This window comes from Ornithorhynchus anatinus, chromosome Y3 (genome assembly GCF_004115215.2).
Source record: "Ornithorhynchus anatinus isolate Pmale09 chromosome Y3, mOrnAna1.pri.v4, whole genome shotgun sequence".
Taxonomy (NCBI): Eukaryota; Metazoa; Chordata; class Mammalia; order Monotremata; family Ornithorhynchidae; genus Ornithorhynchus; species Ornithorhynchus anatinus.
In genome coordinates this window covers 190981-211905 of record NC_053177.1, presented here as the reverse complement: position 1 = coordinate 211905, position 20925 = coordinate 190981, and the positions used below count along the sequence as shown (strand labels likewise).

The 20925-nt window shown below is 49.9% G+C and overlaps 2 protein-coding genes across 8 annotated transcripts in view; one reads left to right on the top strand and one right to left on the bottom strand.

The window, feature by feature from the left end:
• Positions 1-440: 440 nt before the first annotated feature.
• LOC114805394 (endothelial differentiation-related factor 1) lies at positions 441-10687 on the bottom strand. Of its 5 annotated transcripts, none has more exons than XM_039910976.1 (5): positions 10431-10673; positions 5410-5461; positions 4754-4914; positions 4175-4265; positions 441-684 (listed from the first exon to the last, which is right to left on the bottom strand). In XM_039910976.1, the coding sequence occupies exons 1-5, from the start codon at positions 10506-10508 to the stop codon at positions 623-625; spliced, it is 444 nt and encodes a 147-aa protein (XP_039766910.1). In that variant the 5' UTR covers positions 10509-10673; the 3' UTR covers positions 441-622. The 5 variants fall into 5 exon arrangements, with proteins under 5 accessions (XP_039766910.1, XP_028912343.1, XP_028912344.1 ...); XM_029056510.2 differs by having other exon boundaries at positions 4175-4268; positions 10431-10666; XM_029056509.2 differs by lacking the exon at positions 441-684 and adding an exon at positions 3310-3829 and having other exon boundaries at positions 10431-10687.
• A 5759-nt stretch (positions 10688-16446) lies between these two features.
• The window catches only part of TRAF2 (TNF receptor associated factor 2), an 85844-nt gene continuing 81365 nt past the window's right edge, over positions 16447-20925 (top strand). Inside the window, exons 1-2 of one of the 3 annotated variants that reach the window (XM_029056501.2) lie at positions 16447-16668; positions 16779-16935. In XM_029056501.2, coding sequence (XP_028912334.1) covers positions 16529-16668; positions 16779-16935 — 297 coding nt within the window. In that variant the 5' untranslated portion in view covers positions 16447-16528. Of the gene's footprint in view, positions 16669-16775; positions 16936-20925 lie in introns of all 3 variants that reach the window. The other 2 variants (XM_029056500.2, XM_029056506.2) reach the window with 2 other exon arrangements.

Here is a 20925-nt window from a genome sequence, read left to right as displayed (position 1 = left end):
ACTCCCTCTGCCATCCCCTCTTTACCTCTCCGCAGCTAAAGCCTCATTTTCCCCTTTTCCCTCTGCTCCTCCACCTCTCCCTTCCCATCCCCACAGCACCGTACTCGTCCGCTCGACTGTATATATTTTCGTCACCCTATTTATTTTGTTAATGAATTGTACATCGCCTTGATTCTATTTAGTTGCCATTGTTTTTACGAGATGTTCTTCCCCTTGACGCTGTTTAGTGCCATTGTTCTTGTCTGTCCGTCTCCCCCGATTAGACTGTAAGCCCGTCAAACGGCAGGGACTGTCTCTATCTGTTGCCGACTTGTTCATCCCAAGCGCTTAGTACAGTGCTCTGCACATAGTAAGCGCTCAATAAATACTATTGAATGAATGAATGAATTAACAGGAAGCAGGAAGGAGGAAACCAACAAAAAAAAGAGAGCCAAGGAACATCATTTGATTTGCAATGGTTTGCTTTTTGTCTTTCTACAAGTATAGATCCGGCAGGTTGTCCCCAACGAGTCTGCTGCCCTGATGTTCAGCTGATGTTCATGAGCGCGCACGTTGGCTTGGCTGGCTCAGGAGAACCAGTCAGACGAGATCAGTCTCCACAACTGACTTCGAGGCTTTGTTCTCATTTCCCCTTTGGGCCTGTTTCAAGTGGCTTCCCAATGTCCTTCCCCCGTAGCTTGAGACCTAAAAAGAGAGATGGGGTTTCAGTGCTTCACCATGACTTTCCCTCTCCTTGCACCTCTATTTATTAATAATAAAATGGCACCTGTTGCATGCTTACCATGTGCCAGACACCGTGGTGGAGAGAAGCAAATTGGGTTGGGCACCGTCGCCGTCCCACGTGGGGCTCATAGTCTCAATTCCCATTTTAAAGACGAGGTAACGGAAATACGGAGAAATGACCTACCCAAGGTCACACATTTCAGAAGGAACTGACTGTAGGGTGGTCTTAACGATGACTTTCCAAGACCCGTCAGGTCTGAGAGGTTTGGCTGGCCCCATTCCATAATTACCACTTTCTCTAACATGCCCCGCCCGGCTGCATTCTCTGGTTCCCCATGCCATTGTGGCCATGGAACATGTTGACTGACCCTCCTGTACTCTCCCAAGGGCTAAGTAAAGTGCTCAGCACATAGTAAGCGCTAAATAAACATCACTGACAAACTACTCCCCATAAGAAAGTATGCCTCTCCCTGCAGTAAGACGACACTCAATCAGTAATATTTACTGAGCGCCTACTGTAAAGAGACAGCACGGTCCCTGCCCTCAAGATGCTTACACCTTACTGGGAGAAACCGTTAAATACGTCACAAGCCACTAAGTACTGGGATTGATAGAAGATAATCAGGTCAGGTGAAGATCCTGTTCCGCAAGGGACTCACAGACTAAGTGAGAAGCAGCGTGGCTCAGTGGCAAGAGCGAGGCCCTGGGAGCCAGAGGTTGTGGGTTCTAATCCCAGCTCCGTCACTCATCAGCTGTGTGACTTCAGGCATGTCGCTTCATTGTTCTGGGCCTCAGTTGCCTCATCTGGAAAATGCGGATGAAGACTGAGAGCCCACGTTGATGACCTGGTTACCTTGTATCCACCCCAGGGCTTAGAACAGTGCTTGGCACATAGTAAGCGCTTAACGAATACCATCACTATCAAGCAAAAACTCACTCTTGGCTTCAAAGCCGTCCATCCCCTTGCCCCCTCCTACCTCACCTCCTTTTTCCCCTTCTCCATCGCAGCCCGCACACTCTGCTCCTCTGGTGCTGCTCACCTTCTCCCCGGGTCTCGTTCTTGCTGGTCCTGTCGTCGACCCCTGGCCCCCATCCTACCTCTGGCCTGGAACGCCCTCCCACCTCACGTCCGCCAAACTAGCTCACTTCACACAGTAAGCACTCAATAAACACGAATGAATGAACGAACCAACTAAAGAGGAGGCAGAGAGGGGAGTAAACCTCATTTAACAGATGAGGAAACCGAGGGACTGAGAAGCGAAGTGGCTTGCCTGAGGTCACACAGGAGGCAAGTGGTAGGGATTAGAACTCTGATCCTCTGACTCCCAGGCCCAGGTTCTCTCTGCTTAGCCACGCTATGAAAACACGGAGAATAAACAGACCGATAGGCACAGGCCAATATAGGTTGAAAATACGCAAGGGCTAAGGGTAGGTGAATAAGAGTTAAGGGAGACTCTGAGAAGATCAAGTCCAACCAGGGAATGTGTCTTGGAGAAGCGGATTTGACGACGGGGAGACCTGTGGTCAAGGATTTGAAAGGGAAATTCCACAGCGAGAATCTGGAGGTGGGAAAGTCCCAGACACAGCCCAGCTGGCAGACTAGCGTGGGAGGAATGTAAAGTGTGAGCTGGGGTCTAATGGGAGAAGAGATCTACACTGTAAGAGGGAAATTGGTGATGGGACTCCTTGGGGCCGACTTTCACGAGTTGCTGCTTTTTGTGAATGGATGATCAGAAGAGTCTTCTGAGCGGGGAGGTGAAAAACGAAGTACAGACGGGAGAGAAAAGCAGCTGGAGGCAGAGAGGCTGATTTAGGACCAATGGGGAGGCCCTCTGGATGGGAAGGAAAGGGCAGAGCTCGGAAACCTGGCAGTACTTAGGAGCTGACTGGATGTGAGGTGAGAAGGGCAGAGAGGTGTCAGGGATAACATTAGAGTAGCGGGCTTCGGGGGGAGGGCACGGAAGGTGGCGATGTGGGCTGGGATGGATAAGGTATGAGGAGGCATGGATTTGGGAGGGCCAGGTTCAGTTTGACACGTGTCACATTTGAGGCTGATCGGGTGGATATATCCCAGAAGCCAGAGCCCACGCCGGACTGGCGAGAGCTGAGGCCGTGGGAGCAGCTGAGCTCCTCGAGAAGAGTGTGAGAAGAATCTAGAGCGGCACTGCAAACTGCCAGCAGCTAGCGAGGGACCTAAGAAGTGCTTTATTTTTATAATGGTGTTTGTTAAGTGCTTTGGGGGGTAGGTTCAAGTGAACGGAGTCAGAAACAATCCCAGCCCGACACAGGGCTCGCAGCCTAAGTGACAATGGTAAAAACAGTTGCCGAAAGACTGAGGAGCAGCCGAGGAAGGCGGCTGCAGAACCTTGAAGGAAGCTTCTTAGTAAAACCGGGCTTTTCCAGGCGAAGAGTGAGATCAGCAATGTTGAAGGAGGCCGACGTCACGGAGGATCACGGGGACAACTAGGAGGGACCTCTTCCATTTAGCAAAGAGAAGCCCGTGTAAAACCCCAGAGAGGGACCAATTCCTTTTGGACCTCAGGTACTCACGAGAGGGCTTAATTCCATTCACGAGTGACAAGATTATGGAGTAGGACTAAAGTCGTTTTATTCTAGACAAGAGAACGGGCATACATTCCCATTTCCTTTCCGAACAATGCCCAGAAAGAGTGGGCAGTCTCCTGGGCAGGAAGTCTTTTTTTAGGGGGGGCGGGGGAGCTGACCATTATGGCCCCAGTGAAATTCGCAGACTGGGGCAGAATGTGGCGCAAGCCGGTCATCCCACCGGGGCCCCCAAGACAGGATTGAGCCACGTTCTCATGGGAAAGAGTTCCCGGTGCCCCGGAGAGGGCTGAAATGGGCAGCGGTTCATCGGTGCGAGGCTGGGACCCTTGCTTCATTATCGTTCCCCTACCTAACGGGACCCCAGGGAGGCAGCTTGGCCTCAAAAACCAAACTGGCAATTTCTCACTGCAGAAGGCAGGCAGGCAGAAGACGTAGGTTCAAGAGGGGTGTGGATAAATTCACTGACGATCAGTCCGCCTCAGAGGGTTGACAAGGGGCAGAGTTACGGATGTTAGGGGACGTGCGACCCAGCACCGGTGTCCTGTCAGTGGAAAAAGATTCCTCAAAGGAGGTCTGGGCAGACACTGGATTGGATGTTGGGGGGCTACAGGAGGGCTTCCCCTCATCCCTTAAACCTCCCACCCACCTCTGGGGCAGGGATTGAAAGCCTTTAGGCCCCACTTTACTTTGGAAATGAAGTTCCCAGCATCCCGGACCCAGTTAATTCCAGATTCCACCCGAGGAAAAGAACATATCCCAAATGCCCTCTTACAAGAATCCTCGAGGGGCCCCTTGATTTTGGGAACCACCAGGAAGAGAAAGACAAACTCCGAGCTTAAGTGTTCCCTGGCCACAGTGGAGCCAGGGGATCGCTGAGGATACTCACCGATGACTCTTTCGATCTTGCCCAGGACCTGGTTATTTGGAATGGCCCTTCCGCATTCATAGTCAGCGATAACTTGCGGCTTCTCATTGATCTTCTAATGAGAAAATGGACTTTAACCACATCGGTTCAGGAGAAGAAACATTCAGAGACACAGATCAAATGAGGTTTTTTTGGAGGATGGTGTCTGTTTTTTGATGGTGTCTGGTTTTTTGGAGGATGGTGCTTACTATGTGCCAGGCACTGTACTAAGTGCTGTACTAAGCGCTGGGGTAGATCCAAATTAACCAGCGGTTGGCTGACTCCTGTTCCCAAGGGGTTTCGGGAGAGGGCAGGGTGATCTGAATGTTACCCAGACCGGATAAGTAACTCATCGGGCCTGTGATCTCACCAGGGTCGACAGCATTTAAGTGGCACGTAAGCCTTTTAAAAAGATGTCAGACAAGAGAAGTCCTTGGAGGCTTAATAAAAAGTCGTTTATGCTCTGCGTGGCCGGCTTTTCTCCAGCCCCCGCCTCGGCTGGCTGAAAAGAAAAAGCCCGGAGGCTCTCCCTCGGCCTCCCTGTCCACAACCGGTACTCACTGTGGCCAGATCTTTCTGCGTCAGCCCCTTCCCCTGCCGCCCCTGCTGAATCACTTTGCCCACTTCCAGGGTCACTCTGTCATGGTGCAGCTCCTCGGTCTCCCGGTCCAGCTTGGCCGTGTTCTTGGTGATAGAGTGCTGTTTGTTCTGGCCAGCAGCCCCTTCGGGTCAAAAGGCAAGAGGGAAGGGGAAAGGTGGGAGGGGAGGCAGGGGGAGAAAACAAACACCCTGCAATCAGTTCTCTCACGCCGCTTTGCTCTTCCCGACGATCGAAAACCTGCGAACCCATGACCAAAGATATGAAACGGGGCCTTAGAATAAGGATGGGGGACTTTCAGGATGAACCCAAGGTTTCCTGTTAGAAAGACCCAGAAGGCAGGGGTCACAGTATTTCCTTAGTCACGGGAGGCAGAGGGGACGGACTTGCTCCAAACGGAGGCATCTTCACAAGGTGTAAAATAAAGTCTCACAGACACTTTCTCTGTCCCATGGGGAGGTCAAACCCCAAGTGCATTAACAGTTCCAGCGCCAAGTATTTGGCCCCTTGACGGATGAATACACAACCCCCCTTGACTGAACCCGGAGGCTAAAGACACACCAGGATGAATCCTTAAAACTCAGTTTTGGGGGGGAGGACAGAAGACTCATATACCTACATTTCTTGGAGGTCTCCACATCTTCTCCTCTTCTCTGGGCTGCTAAGATGGCCTAGAAAACAATACAAGATGTTTTCTGTTCAAACGAACCCCACAGCCTATCTGGTATTCTCCGGTTTAAGCTGTCCCTAGCTAATTAGCACCCTACGAACGGTTATTGCTTTTTGAAAAACAGATAGGCAGGATTTGGATGAACAGCTTAAGCAATTGGTGAGAAAACCTTCCAAGGAGCTTGTATCTAGGCAACTCACAGTAAATAGCTGCCGAGGGAAAAAGTGGCAACTTATTTCTCAGCTGCCTTTAAAAAAAAAAGGGGGGGGGGGATGGGGGAGAGAGTGTCCCTGACAAACTTTCGGTGGAAAATTATTTCAATCTAAAAACGGATTCTCCTGGGAATGTGGAAAAATCAGGTGCTTGGCCTGATTTTAACCTCTTTGGATGAGTCTGGTTTGCTTTCCATCTGGAATTCTTTGGTAACATTTAGAAGGAAAACTAAATCTGGGGGAAAAAAAGTGTCAGGTCATGAGCTTTAATCCGCATCGATGAATACAGTCTTTAATTAGAGCTGTCTGGATTTCTTCTAAAACATGACAGACAATATTTCTAGAAACACTGCAGCCTCTGACTTATGGCATATGACTTTTCACTTTGATTCTGGTAATTACATCCACTCCCTCCTTGCTTCTTTTCTTTCAACAGGTCAGAAGTCTTAAAAATTGTTGTCTGGGCTTTGTGAACCACCCGCCAAAATAAAGTTCCCACCCCTGTTAATAAGTTAAGAACCCTGAGGCTTTGATCCCAACTTCGACTGTCAAACAACATCACGGCTTAGCAAGGGCTACGGCTACGTGTTCACAGCTAAGTCTGCTCTGACCCTGAAACTGCGACTCAACTTATAAGGGCATTCAGGAACTAAAGACAAAACTAAAATCAACCTCCCACGTAATTTGATGAGCTTCTTATCATCCCAGCACACTTTTGAAAGAATAAATGGAGGGGCAGTGAGGAATCATCTGGAACCGCAGGCTCTGACTGCCAGTGTCCTGCCCTGGCTTCTTGCCCCTCCCTAGCCTTGCAAGGGAACACAACAGGGTTAAAAAGGGATCAGATGACATGTGGGCAAGTTTTCCACATCAACTATTCATTATCAGGGAGCCATATGACCGAGCGATCTTCCCATAATCCCTCTCCTGAGTCCAGAGCCTTGGGGGAAAGAGGAGGAGATGGGTCACCAATTGGTGGTATGTAGGAATAATAATAATGGCATTTAAGGCCTTACTCTGGGTCCAGTCTCGTGTTAAGCACCTGGTTGAGACACAAGAGCATCAGGTCCCGCGGGGGGTCAATCCCACGTGAGCTCCCCCAAAGTCAGAGGGAGAACAGGGACTGGATCCCCATTTTGCAGATGACTGAACTGAGACCCAGAGACGTTCAGTGACTTGCCCAAAGTCATGGAGCAGGCAAGTGGCATGAAGCAGGCAAGTGGCAGAGCTGGGGTTGGAACCCAGGTTTTCTGCCTCCCGGCCGAGGCTCTTTCCACTAGCCCCTGCTGCTTCTGAAGGCGTTAATGAATGCCGACTCTGGGCAGAGGACTCTACCGCACACTCGGGAATCAATCAACTGGTATTTACTGAGCACTCAGGAACTTTATTGACTAATTTATTTCCAGCCCCGTGTTCAGAATGGTCCTTGCTACATAGTATGCACTTCACAGGTACCATAATTATTATTAGTGTGTGCAGAGCGCCATATTAAGTGCTTCGACCCAACTCAAAAGAGTTGGTAGATGCATTCGCCATGCCCAAAGCACTCGAAATCTAGAGGAGAGGGACATCCAGCATGGCTCAATGGAAAGCACCTGGGCTTGGGAGTCAGAGGTCATGGGTTCAAATCCCGCCTCTGCCACGTGGCAGCTGGGTGACTGTGAGCAAGCCACTTCACTGGGCTTCAGTTCCCTTCTCTGTAAAATGGCGATGAAGACTGTGAGCCTCACGTGGGACAACCTGATGACCCTTGTATCTCCCCCAGCGCTAGAACAGTGCTCTGCACAAAGTAAGCGCTTAACGGATACCAACATTATTATTATTACATTATAATACATAAATGACCCACATGGCCAGAAGGGCTGTGGGGCTGAGGGTGGGGTGAATACCAAGTGCTTAAGGTTTCTTGGAGGAGATGTCCAACAAGACAAGTAATCAGTCAATCGTATTAAGAGTGCTTTCTGAGTGCAGTGCGCTGTACTAAACGTTCGGGGGTGTCTGACACCACAGTACAACAGGCACGTTCCCTGCCCAAAGTAGCCACAAACCCGGGCCCTCGAGGAGCTTGGAGGAATCTCCAGCACCCTGAGACCATGTCCAACCCTCCAGGAGTGTGAATTCATTCATTCAATCGTATTTATTGAGAGCTTCCTGTGTGCGGAGCACTGTACTGAGCGCTTGGAAGAGCATAAATACAACAACAGTCAGTTGCGTTCCCTGCCCTCAAGAGTCTACCCCTTCATGGGACGTTCCTCAAGGGCAGGAGACGTGTTTACTAACCGTACCCTGTCAGGTCCTAGTGGACAGGGAACATGTCAACCAACAGTCTTTTTTATGGTATTTGTTAGGCGCACATTAAGCGCCCAACACTGTTTTAAGCGCTGGGGCAACACAAAATAATTAGTCCCTGTCCAGCATGGGGCTCACAGTCTAAATAGGAGGAATGCTACTCTTCCCTCTAGACTGTAAGCTCGTTTTGGGGAGGAAAGTCACCATTTATTGTTGTTGTATTGTACTTTCCCAAGCGCTTCTCCACACACAAAGGGCTTAAAAAATAAGCTTGAATGAATGAAGCAATTCTGCTGATTCTAGTGATTAGTAGAGTGCTCTGTGTACGAGGTAAACGCTCAATATACAGCACCCTTCGGTAGCGGACTGTGCCAGGTGCTGAATGCAGTGTTCCAAAGGCACGTCACAAACAACCGATGGTATTGTTAAGCGCTTACTATGTGCCAAGCACTGTTCTAAGCGCTGGTGGAGATACAAGATAATGAGGTGGGGCTCGATTTTGCTTCTCCACTTGGAAGTCTTTCCCCCTTCAAAGCCCCACTGCAGGCTTGCCTCCTCCAAGGGGCCTTCCCAGATTAAGCCCCCTTCTCCTCAGCTCCCCTCCGCATCACCTCGACTTGCTCCCTTTGCTCTCTACCCCCCGCCCCACGACACTTATATATAGAAGCAGCGTGGCCCAAAGGAAAGATCCTGGGCTTGGGAGTCAGAGGTCTTGGGTTCTAATTCCCGCTCTGCCACTTGTCAGCTGTGTGACTTTAGGCCAGCCACTTCACTTCTGGGCCTCAGTGACCTCATCTGGAAAATGGGGATTAAGACTGTGAGGCCCCCATGGGACAACCTGATTGCCTTGCACCCCCCCCCAGCACTTAGAACAGTGCTTTGCACACAGTAAGTGCCATCATTATTATATCTATAATTCTAATTATTTGTATCGATGCCTGATGACTTCTTTTGCTATCCGTCTCCCCCCCACACCGTAAACCCACTGCGGGCAGGAGCTCTCTCTCTTTCTTGCTGTACTTTTCAAGGGCTTAACACAGTGCTCTGCACCCAGTAAGCGCTCAACAAATAGCACTGGAGGAATGAATGAGTGCAAGTGGGTGCACAAGCAACACCACGGGAGGGTCCTGGACTCCCCTGAGCTGCCGCGGTGACCGCTGAGAGCGGCACTGGGGCTCGATGGCAAGAGCCGGGGCTTGGGAGTCAGGCCTTGGGTTCTAATCCTGGCTCCGCCACTTGTCAGTCACTTCACTGGGCCTCAGTTGCCTCTTCTGGAAAATGGGGATGACGTCTGTGGGCCCCATGTGAGACGGGGAGGGTGTTCGACCGGATTCCCCCATGGCTTAGAACAGTGCTTGGCACCTAGGGAACACTTCACCAATGATTATGTGGACAATTAATTCATTCAATAGTATTTACTGAGCGCTTACTACGTGCAAAGCACTGGACTACGCACTTGGAATGTACAATTCAGCAACAGATAGAGATAATCCCTGCCCAACGATGGGCTCACAGTCTAATCGTTGGTATCTGTTAAGTGCTTACTATGTGCAGAGCACTGTTCTAAGCGCTGGGGGAGATACAGGGTCATCAGGTTGTCCCTCGTGAGGCTCAGTCTTCAAACCCATTTTCCAGATGAGGGAACTGAGGCCCAGAGAAGTGAGGTGACTTGCCCACGATCACCCAGCTGACAAGTGGCAAAGCTGGGATTTGAATCCATGACCTCTGGCTCTCTAGCCCCGCCCCTTTCCATTGAGCCACAATGCTCAACCAATATGATTATGTGGAAAATGGGGGAGACGCCCGCAGGCCCTATGTGGGACGGAGACGGTGTTCGACCGGATTCCCCCTCTGCTTAGAAGAGTCCTTAGAAGCAGTGTGGCTCAGTGGCAAGAGCCCGGGCTTGGGAGCCAGGAATCATGGGTTCGAATCCCGGCTTTACCACTTGTCAGCTGTGTGACTGTGGGCAACTCACTTCACTTCTCTGGGCCTCAGTTCCCTCATCTGTAATATGGGGATTAACTGTGCGCCTCACATGGTACAATCTGTTGCCGACTTGTTCATCCCAAGCGCTTAGTACAGTGCTCTGCACATAGTAAGCGCTCAATAAATACTATTGAATGAATGAATGAACCTGATTACCCTGTACCTCCCCCAGCGCTTGGTACAGTTCTCTGTAAATAGTAAGCGCTTAACAAATACCAACATTATTATTATTACTTGGCACCTAGGGAGCGCTTCGCCAATGATTATGTAGAAAATGGGGATGAAGCCGGCGGGCCCCACCTGGGTCAACCTTCGAACAGCGCTTGGCACTGAGTAAGCGCTTACTAAATACCATGATTATTATTATTTGTATGAAGGTATGGGCGCGAGGCCCCGCGGCCTTCCCGACACCCCTTGCGGGGGTTGGCGGGGGGGGGTGGTGGGGGAGGGGAGGCGCGATGGCCGCCCCAGCCCAGGCCCTACCTGCTTCGACTTGGCCTGGGCAGCGGTGGGGCCCTTCTTGCGCAGCACCGTCACCGTGTCCCAGTCGCTCTCGGCCATGGCGGGGCTGCCTGACTGACCGACCTGTCAGTCCGCCCGCCCGTCCCTCCCTGCCTGACTGCGTGAGGGTCTCGACGCTCACCTCCGGCTCGCTCCCTCACCGCCCCGCGGGGGCGCACCTCGACGCACCACCCCCCCGACTCGCTGTCTCACCACCCCGCGCAGGCGCACCTCGACGCGCAACCCCTCCCCCCCGTCTCGCTTCCTCACCGCCCGGCGCAGGCGCACCTCGACGCGCCCCACATCTCTCCCCTCACCTCCCCGCGCAGGCGCGCCTCCCCCCTCGTCTTTGTTGGCCATATGAAGAAAAGGGGGTGGGGAGTCACGAGGGCGAGGACCAATAGGATTGGGCAGTTCAGAAAAAAAAAAGGAGCCCGTCGTCAGGGCGAAAATGTGGACCGGAGGAGGAGGGCTGCCCGCGCGGGGACTGACAGCGAAGGAGGGACTACAAAGACCAACATGCATTGCGGGGACGGCCAGCCTAGGGAGAACCGAACGAGCGTTCGGTCAGTCGATGGTGCCGATGGAACGCTCACCTTGGCCTAAGCGCTGGGGAGAGGAAAAGAGCCTGAGTAGTTTATTCATTCAATAGTATTTAGTGGGCGCTTCCTGTGTGTGCAGAGCACTGTACTAAGCGCTTATCATCCCTGCCCTCAAGGAGTTTACAATCTCTAAAGTAAATTCAAATTAGGAGAACCTCAAACATCCATTCAAAGTCTGGAAGGTACAGAATAGACTTTTCCCTACATCTGTAACCAGTTTTCCAAAAACACAGTTTACGGCAATTAATCCTTAAATTAAACAAAGGTATGTACAGAGTGCTAACTGTACTCCATTCCTCCCTCCTTCCTTCCATCGCTCCCTCATTCCATCCCTCCCTCCTTCCTTCCCTCCCTCCCTCCCTCCTTCCCTCCCCCCCTCCTTCCCTCCCCCCTCCTTCCTTCCCTCTCTTCTTCCCTCTCTCTTTTCTTCCTTCCTTCCCTTCTTCCCTCCTTGGCCTCCATCCCCGGTGACAAGAGCAAGAGAAACGTCTCTCCTTCCCCAGCCCTTCCCCCCAATTTCCTCCTCCTCCTCCTCGCCTTCCCTCTTCCCCATCTCCTCCTCTTCCTCCTCCTCTTCTCCCTCCTCTCCCTCTCTTCCCCCTTCTGCTTCCCACACCAGTAAAGGGGCCTGCTGGGGATGGATGGGGAACGGGGGTGGGACTCTGTCTAAGACCTTGGATGGATTGTGGGGGGAGGTCTTCGGAGGATCTCTGTCTAGGACCTTAGGGACCCATCTAGGGGCAGCGTCCCGGGGCTGGGCAGCAGAGCACTGTATAAAGCACTGGGAAAAGTACCATACGGCAATAAAGAGTGACAAACCCTACCCATAACCAGCTCACAGTCTAGAGGGGGAGAGACAGACAGACAGACAGACAATCTCCAATCATTTGAAGATTTGGCCTAAGTGCAAAGGTGTGTGTAATAATAATAGTAATAATAATGGTATTTGTTGTTATGCACTTACTATCTGCAGAGAACTGTTCCAAGAACTGGGGTAGATACAGGGTCATCAGGCTGTCCCACGTGAGGCTCCTAGTCTTCATCCCCATTTTCCAGAGGAGGGAACCGAGGCCCAGAGAAGTGAAGTGACTTGCCCATAGTTAAACAGCTGCCAAGTGTCAGAGTCTGAATTCAAACCCATGACCTCTGACTCCCAAGCCCGGGCTCTTTCCACTGAGCCATGCTGCTCAGGTGGCCCCACTTGGAGCTCACAGGCTTCGTCCCCATTTTCCAGATGAGCTAACTCAGGCCCAGAGGAGTGAAGTGACTTGCCCGGCCGGGATCACACAGCAGACAGGTGGTAGAGGTCATCATAGTAATAAAATATTTCCCAAGTGCTCACTATGTGTCAAGCACTGTACTAAGCGCAGGGGCAGATACGAGTTGATCAGGTCATCCAGATAACGCAGGCATAGCCTAATGGAAGCGAGAAGGACTGGGTTCTAATCCCACTCCACCCTTGTCTGCCGTGTGACCCTGGGCAAGTCACTTCACTTCTCTGGCCTCGGTTACCTCAAGTGGAACAACCTGATGACCTTGTATGTCCCCCAGCGCTTATAACAGTGCTCGGCACATAGTAAGTGTTTAACAAATACCAACATTATTATTATATTATATTTTTCTCCACTTTTTCCCCCGATTTCTAGGTGGCAATTTCACCTTGTGGTCAATAGATGGCGCCAAGCCACCCTGCTTCGTTGTAGCAACGTTTCGCATACTGTCAGACATTAGAAACCTCACCCGGCCCGGACACGGAAAGGATTGACAGATCGATAGCTCTTTCTCGAATCTGTGGGTGGCCGTTCTTAGTTGGTGGGGCGATTTGTCTGGTTAATTCCGATAACGAACGAGACTCTGGCATGCTAACTAGTTACGCGACTCCCCGAGCATCCCGGCTAGACTACTGTGTCAGCCTTCTCGCTGATCTCCCTTCCTCCTCTCTCGCCCCGCTCCAGTCTATTCTTCCCTCCGCTGCCTGACTCATCTTCCTGCAAAAACGCTCTGGGCATGTCACTCCCCTTCTTAAACACCTCCAGTGGTTGCCTATCAACCTCCGCTCCAGACAAAAACTCCTCACTCTAGGCTTCAAGGCTCTCCATCACCTCGCCCCTTCCTACCTCTCCTCCCTTCTCTCTTTCTACTGCCCACCCCGCACGTTCCGCTCCTCCGCCGCCCACCTCCTCACCGTCCCTCGGTCTCGCCTATCCCGCCGTCGACCCCCGGGCCACGTCCTCCCGCGGTCCTGGAACGCCCTCCCTCCTCACCTCCGCCAAACTGATTCTCTTCCCCTCTTCAAAACCCTACTTAAAACTCACCTCCTCCTAGAGGCCTTCCCAAACTCCCTTTTTCCCTCTGCTCCGTCTACTCCCCGCCCTTCACCTCTCCGCAGCTAAACCCTCTTCTCCCCTCTTTCCCCCTGCTCCTCCCCCTCTCCCGACCCACCCCCTCAGCGCTGTACTCGTCTGCTCAACTGTATATATTTCCATTACCCTATTTATTTTGTTAATGAATTGTACATCGCCTTGATTCTATTTAGTTGCCATTGTTTTTACGAGATGTTCATCTCCTTGACTCTATTTATTGCCACTGTTCTTGTCTGTCCGTCTCCCCCGATTAGACTGTAAGCCCGTCAAACGGCAGGGACTGTCTCTATCTGTTGCCGACTTGTTCATTCCAAGCGCTTAGTACAGTGCTCTGCACATAGTAAGCGCTCAATAAATATTATTGAATGAATTTGTTAAGCGCTTACTGTGTGCCAAGCACTGTCCTAAGCGCTGGGGGAGATGCAGGGTCATTAGGTTGACCCACGTGGGGCTCTCTTCCTTCCTATTTTCCAGATGGGGGAACTGAGGCCCAGTGACTTGCCCAAAGTCACACAGCTGACCAGTAGTGGAGTTGGATTTGAACCCAGGACCTCTGACTCCCCAGCCCAGGCTCTTGCCGCTGAGCCAAGCTGCTCCTCTAGACTGTAATTCGTGGTGGGTGGGGAACGTGTCTACCAAGTCTGTGGTACAATACTCTCCCACGTGCTTCGTACAGTGTTCTGCACAGAGTAAAAGCTCAACTGACCCACATCATGGGCTGAAGTGACTCCTTGGGGGAGATCTAGGGAAGGGCAGCAGGTGATTTTCGGATCGGGGCGTTGGCCCCTTTTTCTGAAAGATACATTCTCTTGGAGATAATTCTTATTAATCCGCCCCGGTCCCAGGTCAGAGTTAATCTGCTTGAGGAGCTGTGGGTGTGTTTTCATGCTGGGAAATACCATTTGGTAATTTTTTCTGAAGGACATTTCTGAGTGTGAAGTAAAGTTATTCCTCTGTGGAAGTTCTGCTTCTCGGGTGCTCTGCAGTTGATTTAAGGAAAGCCCGGACCAATTTATTTCAAAGACTCTCTTATCACCAGTTTAGTCCTTGGGAAGAGAAAGAGTTTTGGGTGGGATTGTGAGAAATCAGGGTTTAGAAGCGATGATATCACCAGCACCTCTCCTCCAAGAGGTTTTTCCTGACTAAGCCCTCATTTTCCCTACTCCCTCTCTTCCTTTTTTTTTTTAATGGTATTTGTTAAGTGCTTACTATGTGCCAGACAATGGGCTAAGCAGTAGGGTAGATAGAAGGTAGTCAAGTTGGACCCAATCCCTGTCCCGCCTGGGGCTCACGATTTTAATCCCCATTTTACAGATGAGGGAATTGAGGCCCGAAGAAGTGAAGTGACTCGCTCAAGGTCACACAGCAGACAAGTGGCGAAGCCCAAGATTTTCTGACTCCCAGGCCCCTGCCCTCTCCACTGAGCCACACTCCTTCCCTGCACACCACCTCTCCATTCTCCAATCTGAAATCGATTTCAGTATCTGCCTCCCCATGCTAGATTATAAACTCTGTCAACTCCAGTTTACTTTAACTCTGGCATAGTTTATCTGGTCCTGTATGACAGGTCAAAGCAGAACCTCGGGAACAAAGATATTCTGAGAGGCAGAGTTACGTCAAAGTCTAGATGCTCTCTGATGAGGGCGAGGATTGTATTTATTTACTTTATTGCACTCTCCCAAGCGCTTAGTACAATTCTCTGCACACAGTAAACACTCAAGAGATAAGAGACATCGTTTATCAATGTATTCTGAAATGGGGAAAGGAAAATAGTCCTTGAAATGTACTTCTCTGGGGGCGAAGCCCTGTTTTTTTATCATCTTTCTGGTTATTGCCGCCATCATCAGTTAAGATGAGAATTAAGACTGTGAGCTTCACGTGGGATGGGGACCGTGTCCAACCCGATTGGCTTGTACCGACCCCAGCGCTTCGAGCAGTGCTTGACTCATAGTAGGCGCTTAACAAATACTATTGACATCATCAACAACAGTACTATTTATCGAGTGCCTTTCTCAGAGAAGCATTGTGGCATAACGGTTACAGCACCGGCCTGGAAATCAGTCAGAGGGTCATGGTTTCTAATGCCGACTGTGCCATTTGCCTGCTGAGTGACCTTGGTCAAGTCACTTCACTTCTCTGTGCCTCAGTTCCCTCCTCTGTAAAATGAGGATTGAGACTGTGAGCCCCATGTCGGACAGGGACTGCACCCAACCGGATTTGCTTCTGTCCACCCCGGCTTTTAGGGTAGTCCATTCAGTAGTATTTATCAAGCGCTTACTATGTGCAGAGCACTGTACTAAGCATATAGTGCTAGGCGAATAGGAAGCACTTAACAAATACCACAATTATTATTATTATTAAGGAGTCCCAGACCTGCCTTCTCATCTGAGCAGACAGTTTTATTTGTCCCACGTCTCTCATCAATAGGACTGAGTGTTCCCGCCTCACTCTATGGCCAGCAGAAGAGATCGGGGCAAGTGATTTGGGCTCCAGAGGCCCCAGTGAATCCACGGTGGAGAAGGAATCAGACTGGCCTCCAAATCACCTGTCCCTGTCTGTAACAATGATCTCTCGTTGCAGGGAAGTCCCGCGTATTCCAGATTGTCTCATGTTCTGCAAAGCCCCTGGAAATCTCTTTGCTGAAATTAGCCTGTTGAATGTGAGATATTACTGTGACTTTCCTCACTAGTCTGGCTGTTGGAGTTTTTCTAGCCCCTCTCTAAAGCTCACAGCCTAAACCTGCCTTCCCAATAAAACCCCCAGTTGAAACGACGGCTGACAATTTTCATTTGTTCTTCAAAAAACTGAAATCCTCTTTCCCCTCCCCCTGGCCCAACCAAAACTATTCAGAATAACTTTTGCTTTCTCTTCTTAGAGAAAGGAAGAAGTTAAGACCCCAGAGCCTGTTTGGGTGTTGGACTGAGTCATTTCCTTTTTTTAAAAAAAACCGGTAAATTGAGCCTTCCAATAGATTTAACGTGATGTAACAATGCTCTTTGACTTTTAATGCCTTCGAGCCTCTGAGGCCCTTCCACTTATTTGCCGGCACTCGGGGGAAGCGAGAGGGAGCCTGGCTCTGGACTCGTGGGCCGATTCGACTCTCTGTAGGGTCGGCATGGATCTTGAGTTAGGACACCTGGGTTCTTTCCCTAGCCCCGCTGCCCACCTCCTGTGTGATCTCGGAGCGGTCGATATCCCCCTGTATGCCTCGGTTTCTCCACCTGTAACAAGGGGGAAAGTTGTTTTGGACAACAGGTAATAATCGGAGAGCCTTCTGGGCTCTCCTATTAACTGGTCTTCCCTTCCGAGAGAGTGCTATGGAAATGTGATGGCTGCTTACTTAGGTCTGGCTTTTGTTTTAGTAGGTTCCCTGCTGGGGAGCAGAGGCAGCTTGATACCCCCTGGAGTGTGATATCCTCTGGCCATGGAGAAATCAAAGCCCCCAAAGAAGCTTTGCTTCCCAGGCAAGGCACCGGGCTGCCACTGCCTGGTAGCGATGCCCTCCGTTTGGCGCTGAAGCAGGTAAAGACGGGTAAAACTCGTCTCTTTTTGCCTTCGGTGATATCTCCGTGATGGCTTCAGTCCTGACAGCCTCTTCCCTGGCCCTCTGAAAGGAGTGGGTCCAGGGCAATGTTGAAGGCGGTTTGTTTGGAAGTAGTTGGAGGTTGTGGGGGAGGTCTAAAATGGATGGAATCTTGGATCCTGTCATTTTCTTTTCTTCGTCTGAATGGGGCACATTTTTTTGTGTTTTTTTTTAAATGGTGTTGATTAAGTGCTTTCTGTGTGCTTAAACGCTAGGGCAGATACAAGTTAATTGGGTTAGACACAGTCCATGTCCCACATGGCACTCATAGTCTCAGTCCCCGTTTTACAAATGAGGGAACCGAGGCACAGAGAAGCTAAGGGCCCATGTGATAGACTCCTGGGACCCTACCCTAAGAAAAGTGACTAGAACCTGGGCCTTAGAGTCAGGAGCACCTGGGTTCAAATCCCGGGTCCTCCGCTTGCCTGCCGTGTAACCTTGGGCAAGTTGCTTGAGTTCTCTGTGGCTGGGTTCTGTCATCTGTAAAACAGAGATTTTTTTTAGCCCCAAGTGGAACAGGGACTGCATCCGACCCAGTTTGCTCGTATTCGGCCCGAAGCACACAGAAGTGCTCACTGTGCTCGTTATTCACTAGGCCACCCTGCTTGTCCGTTTGGGTTGGCATCCGTCAACAAAGATGGGCAGATAATGTGTCTGTTGCGTGGGCGGGATGCAGGACTGAAGAATGTAGCCATAGATTTCCCGAACCTCTTCTAGTGAAGAAGGGAGCTCACGAGAGACCTGGATTTGTGTGTGGGGGTGGGAATGTTGATCCCCATTTTCCATCTGTTGATTCCTTGTTTTAGATTTGGCAAATCCAACGCCTCCACCAGTCAGGGGTATTTACTGAGTGCTTTCTGCATGCAGGACACTGTTCTAAGCACTTGAGATAGAACAATAGAGTACAATATGCCTCCCATAGCTTCTCAGGAGATCTTCTAAATCCCAGGGGATGTTTGGGTTAAGGTGTCATTGCCTTTTGTCACATAAAGGAAGGTATAGGAAAACATATGGGATGTTCCCATCAGGGAAGTTTATAATATACAGTAGCAACCTCAGGGGTTTTACAGAGTTGACTTTTAAGAGTATACTGCCTGTCCTTTTCCCATTTCCGTTTTGGAAGACAGTGAGCAGCAGATATGATAGATAAAGGGTAATCGGATCGGATGCAGTCCCTGCTCCAGATGGGGGTCGCTCTAAGTGGGAGAAGGCAAAGGTCTTGAATCCCATTTTACAGAAGAGGAAACTGAGGCAGAGAGGCATTAAGTGACTTGCCCAAGGTCACCCTTTAGGCAGATGATGGAGACAGGAATAGAACCTGGTTCTTCTGCTGCAGCGCCTGGTGATTTGTCAGGCCGTCAGTGGCATTTCTCAAGCATTTATTGTGCGTACTCTACTAAGCATGGGGTATCTCTGTCTTGGGGCGAGGCAGAGGTTATTGTGAAGTCTGGGGCTCCAGAGTGTCACTTCTACCTTGCCAATAGACTTCGGGTTGATGAAATGTTCCGCTCCTGAAAGGTGGGGATGAGGTGAAGAATATTTTCAACTTGCAAAGTATGCCTTTTATCTTCCTGCTACTATTCATGCACCAGGAATTGTACCGCACTCCATTACATTGTATTCCCCGAAGCTCTTAGTACAGTATTCCGCTCCCAGTAAGTGCTCAGTAAATAGCGATTGGTTAATTGGGGAATTTTTCTCTGAAGGTCTCCCCTATATGAATCATTTCCCAGTATCCAGAAGGGAAGTTGGGCAGATGTTCAGAGTTTCATTTTAGGTATTTCATCCTCCTGCTTCCTCGAAATAGATCTACCTGCTCTTTAGTTAGTCATGCAGACTACTGTAGGTGATAGGGTTTATCGCAATATACTTTTTCAATTGTTAATCAATCGATGGCATTTGCTGAGAGCTTACTGTACTAAGCACATGGAGAGTACAAAATAACAGAGTTGGCAGACGCAGTCCCTGCCCACAACAAGCTTACAGTTTAGAGGGACGTTGAGCCTTTGAGAAGCAGCGTGGCTAGGTAGAAAGAGGTCAGCGACTGTGGTTCTGATCCTGGCTCCGCCACTTGTTAGCTGCATGTATTTGGGCAAGTCACTTAACTTCTCTTTGCCTCAGTTAGCTCTTGGTAATGGTTATGGTTATGGTGATTATTAGTATGTTATTTGTTAAGCACTTACTAGGGGAGCAGCATGGCCTAATGGATAGAGCACCGGCCTGGGAGTCAGAGGGACCTGGGTTCTAATCCCGGCCTTGCCATTTGTCAGCTGTGTGCCTCTGGGAAAGTCCCTTAACTTCTCTGTCCCTCAGTTCCCTCAACTGTAAAATGGTGATTAAGACTGTGAGCCCCACTTGGGACAGCCTCTTTACCTTGTATCTACCCCCAGTGTTGAAAACAGTGCTTGGCACATAGTGAGCACCTAACAAATACCATATTATTGTTATTATCACTAAAGAAAATGTTGCATTCAAATAGGAAGAGGTAGGATGGCCTGGTTGATGGAAAGAACTGTGAGCCAGTGAGGGGTGGATTGGAACTTTATTTGAATATTTCTACCCCTGGGCTTCTATTTCCACTGTGCTCTTGATGACATGAATCTTGGCTTGGGGGGTTTTGATAACCCCGTGTTCTCTTATGGTCAGGGACTAGAATGGCCCAGCTGTTATTCGAGGTGTGACACGACAACTCAGAAAGGGGGATTTCCAGCACAAACATTTATAAAGTTGTCATAATTTTTGCAAAACGATGTTGCCCTTTCAAGAGGATGGAATGGGAGTTTGGGTTTCCTGGAATGTTTTCAGGGTTATGATTCATATCCTCTTTGAAATTGGGGTGGGGTAATAATCAGGGTATTTATTAAGGGCTTATTTTGGGCCAAGCATTTTATTAAGCTCTGGAGTAGATACGAGACAATTAGGTTGGACTCGGCCCTCATCCTATGTGGGACTTACGGCCTAAGTAGGAGGTAGCAGGCAATCACTCAATCAATCCATAGTATTTATTGAATGGAATTTAATCTCCATTTGACAGATAAGGAAGCTGAGAGACAGAGAAGTCAAATGCCTTGCTCAAGGTCACACAGCAGGCCAGCGGCAGAACTGGGGTTAAAATCCAGGTCTTCTGACTCCCAAACTTGAGCTCTTTCCACTAGGCTAAGCTGCTTCCCTAGCCTAAGGGTCGGTATAAATTTAAGGTTTAGTAGAAGAACAAATGAGAGGAAATGTGGCCTGTTGGATAGAGCACAGACATGGGAGTCAGAGGACCTGTGTTCTAATCTCTGCTCCACCACTTTCTGCTGTGTGAACATGGGCAAGTCACTTAACCTCTCCATCCTTCAGTCACTTCATCAGGGATTAAGACTGCGCGTCCCATGTGGGACATGTCCTGCCTCCATCCTCATTAGCTTGTACCTTCCCTAGAGCTCGCTAGAGTGCCTGGTACATAGTAAGCGGTTAACAAAGACCATTAAAAAAAATAACTTTCGAAAGGCAAAGGACTTTAGTGTATTGTATATTTCACCCCTCCCACCATTCATCACTTTTTCTAGAATTTCATCCAGGGCTTCTCCAACTCTATAGACTTTACCAACTTCTGGAACCGTGAAAGAGTTCTTTACCAGTAAATCAGAATCTTGATTTGACACTACATGGCAGGACTTCAGAACTCTGTCTGCAAGGCAGGAAGAATAAGAAAACCAAAATTGTGGTCAACCCAGACCTTTCGCAGCAGTGGATTGCAGAGTCAGTCGATCGGTGGAATTTATTAAGCACGTAGCTCCCGTTCAGAGCCCTGAACGGAACACAGCGGGATCGGGAGGGGTATTCTGTACCCACAAGGAGCTCCCGGCCGAAAACAAAGGTTTCAAAGGCGGATAGTCCGATAGTTTACAGTCAGTGGACTCTTCAGGGAGAGATGGTGAGGTAAC

What these genes read in the sequence shown, in the direction of transcription:
- LOC114805394 (XM_029056508.2), bottom strand. Translation starts at nt 10,508, where the DNA reads ATGGCCGAGAGCGACTGGGACACGGTGACGGTGCTGCGCAAGAAGGGC. An exon ending in TGTGGAGACCTCCAAGAAAT is followed by an intron (nt 4,915 to 5,409) that starts GTAGGTATATGA and finishes TTTGACCCGAAG; the next exon opens with GGGCTGCTGGCCAGAACAAA. An exon ending in CGCAGAAAGATCTGGCCACA is followed by an intron (nt 4,269 to 4,753) that starts GTGAGTACCGGT and finishes TTTTCTCATTAG; the next exon opens with AAGATCAATGAGAAGCCGCA.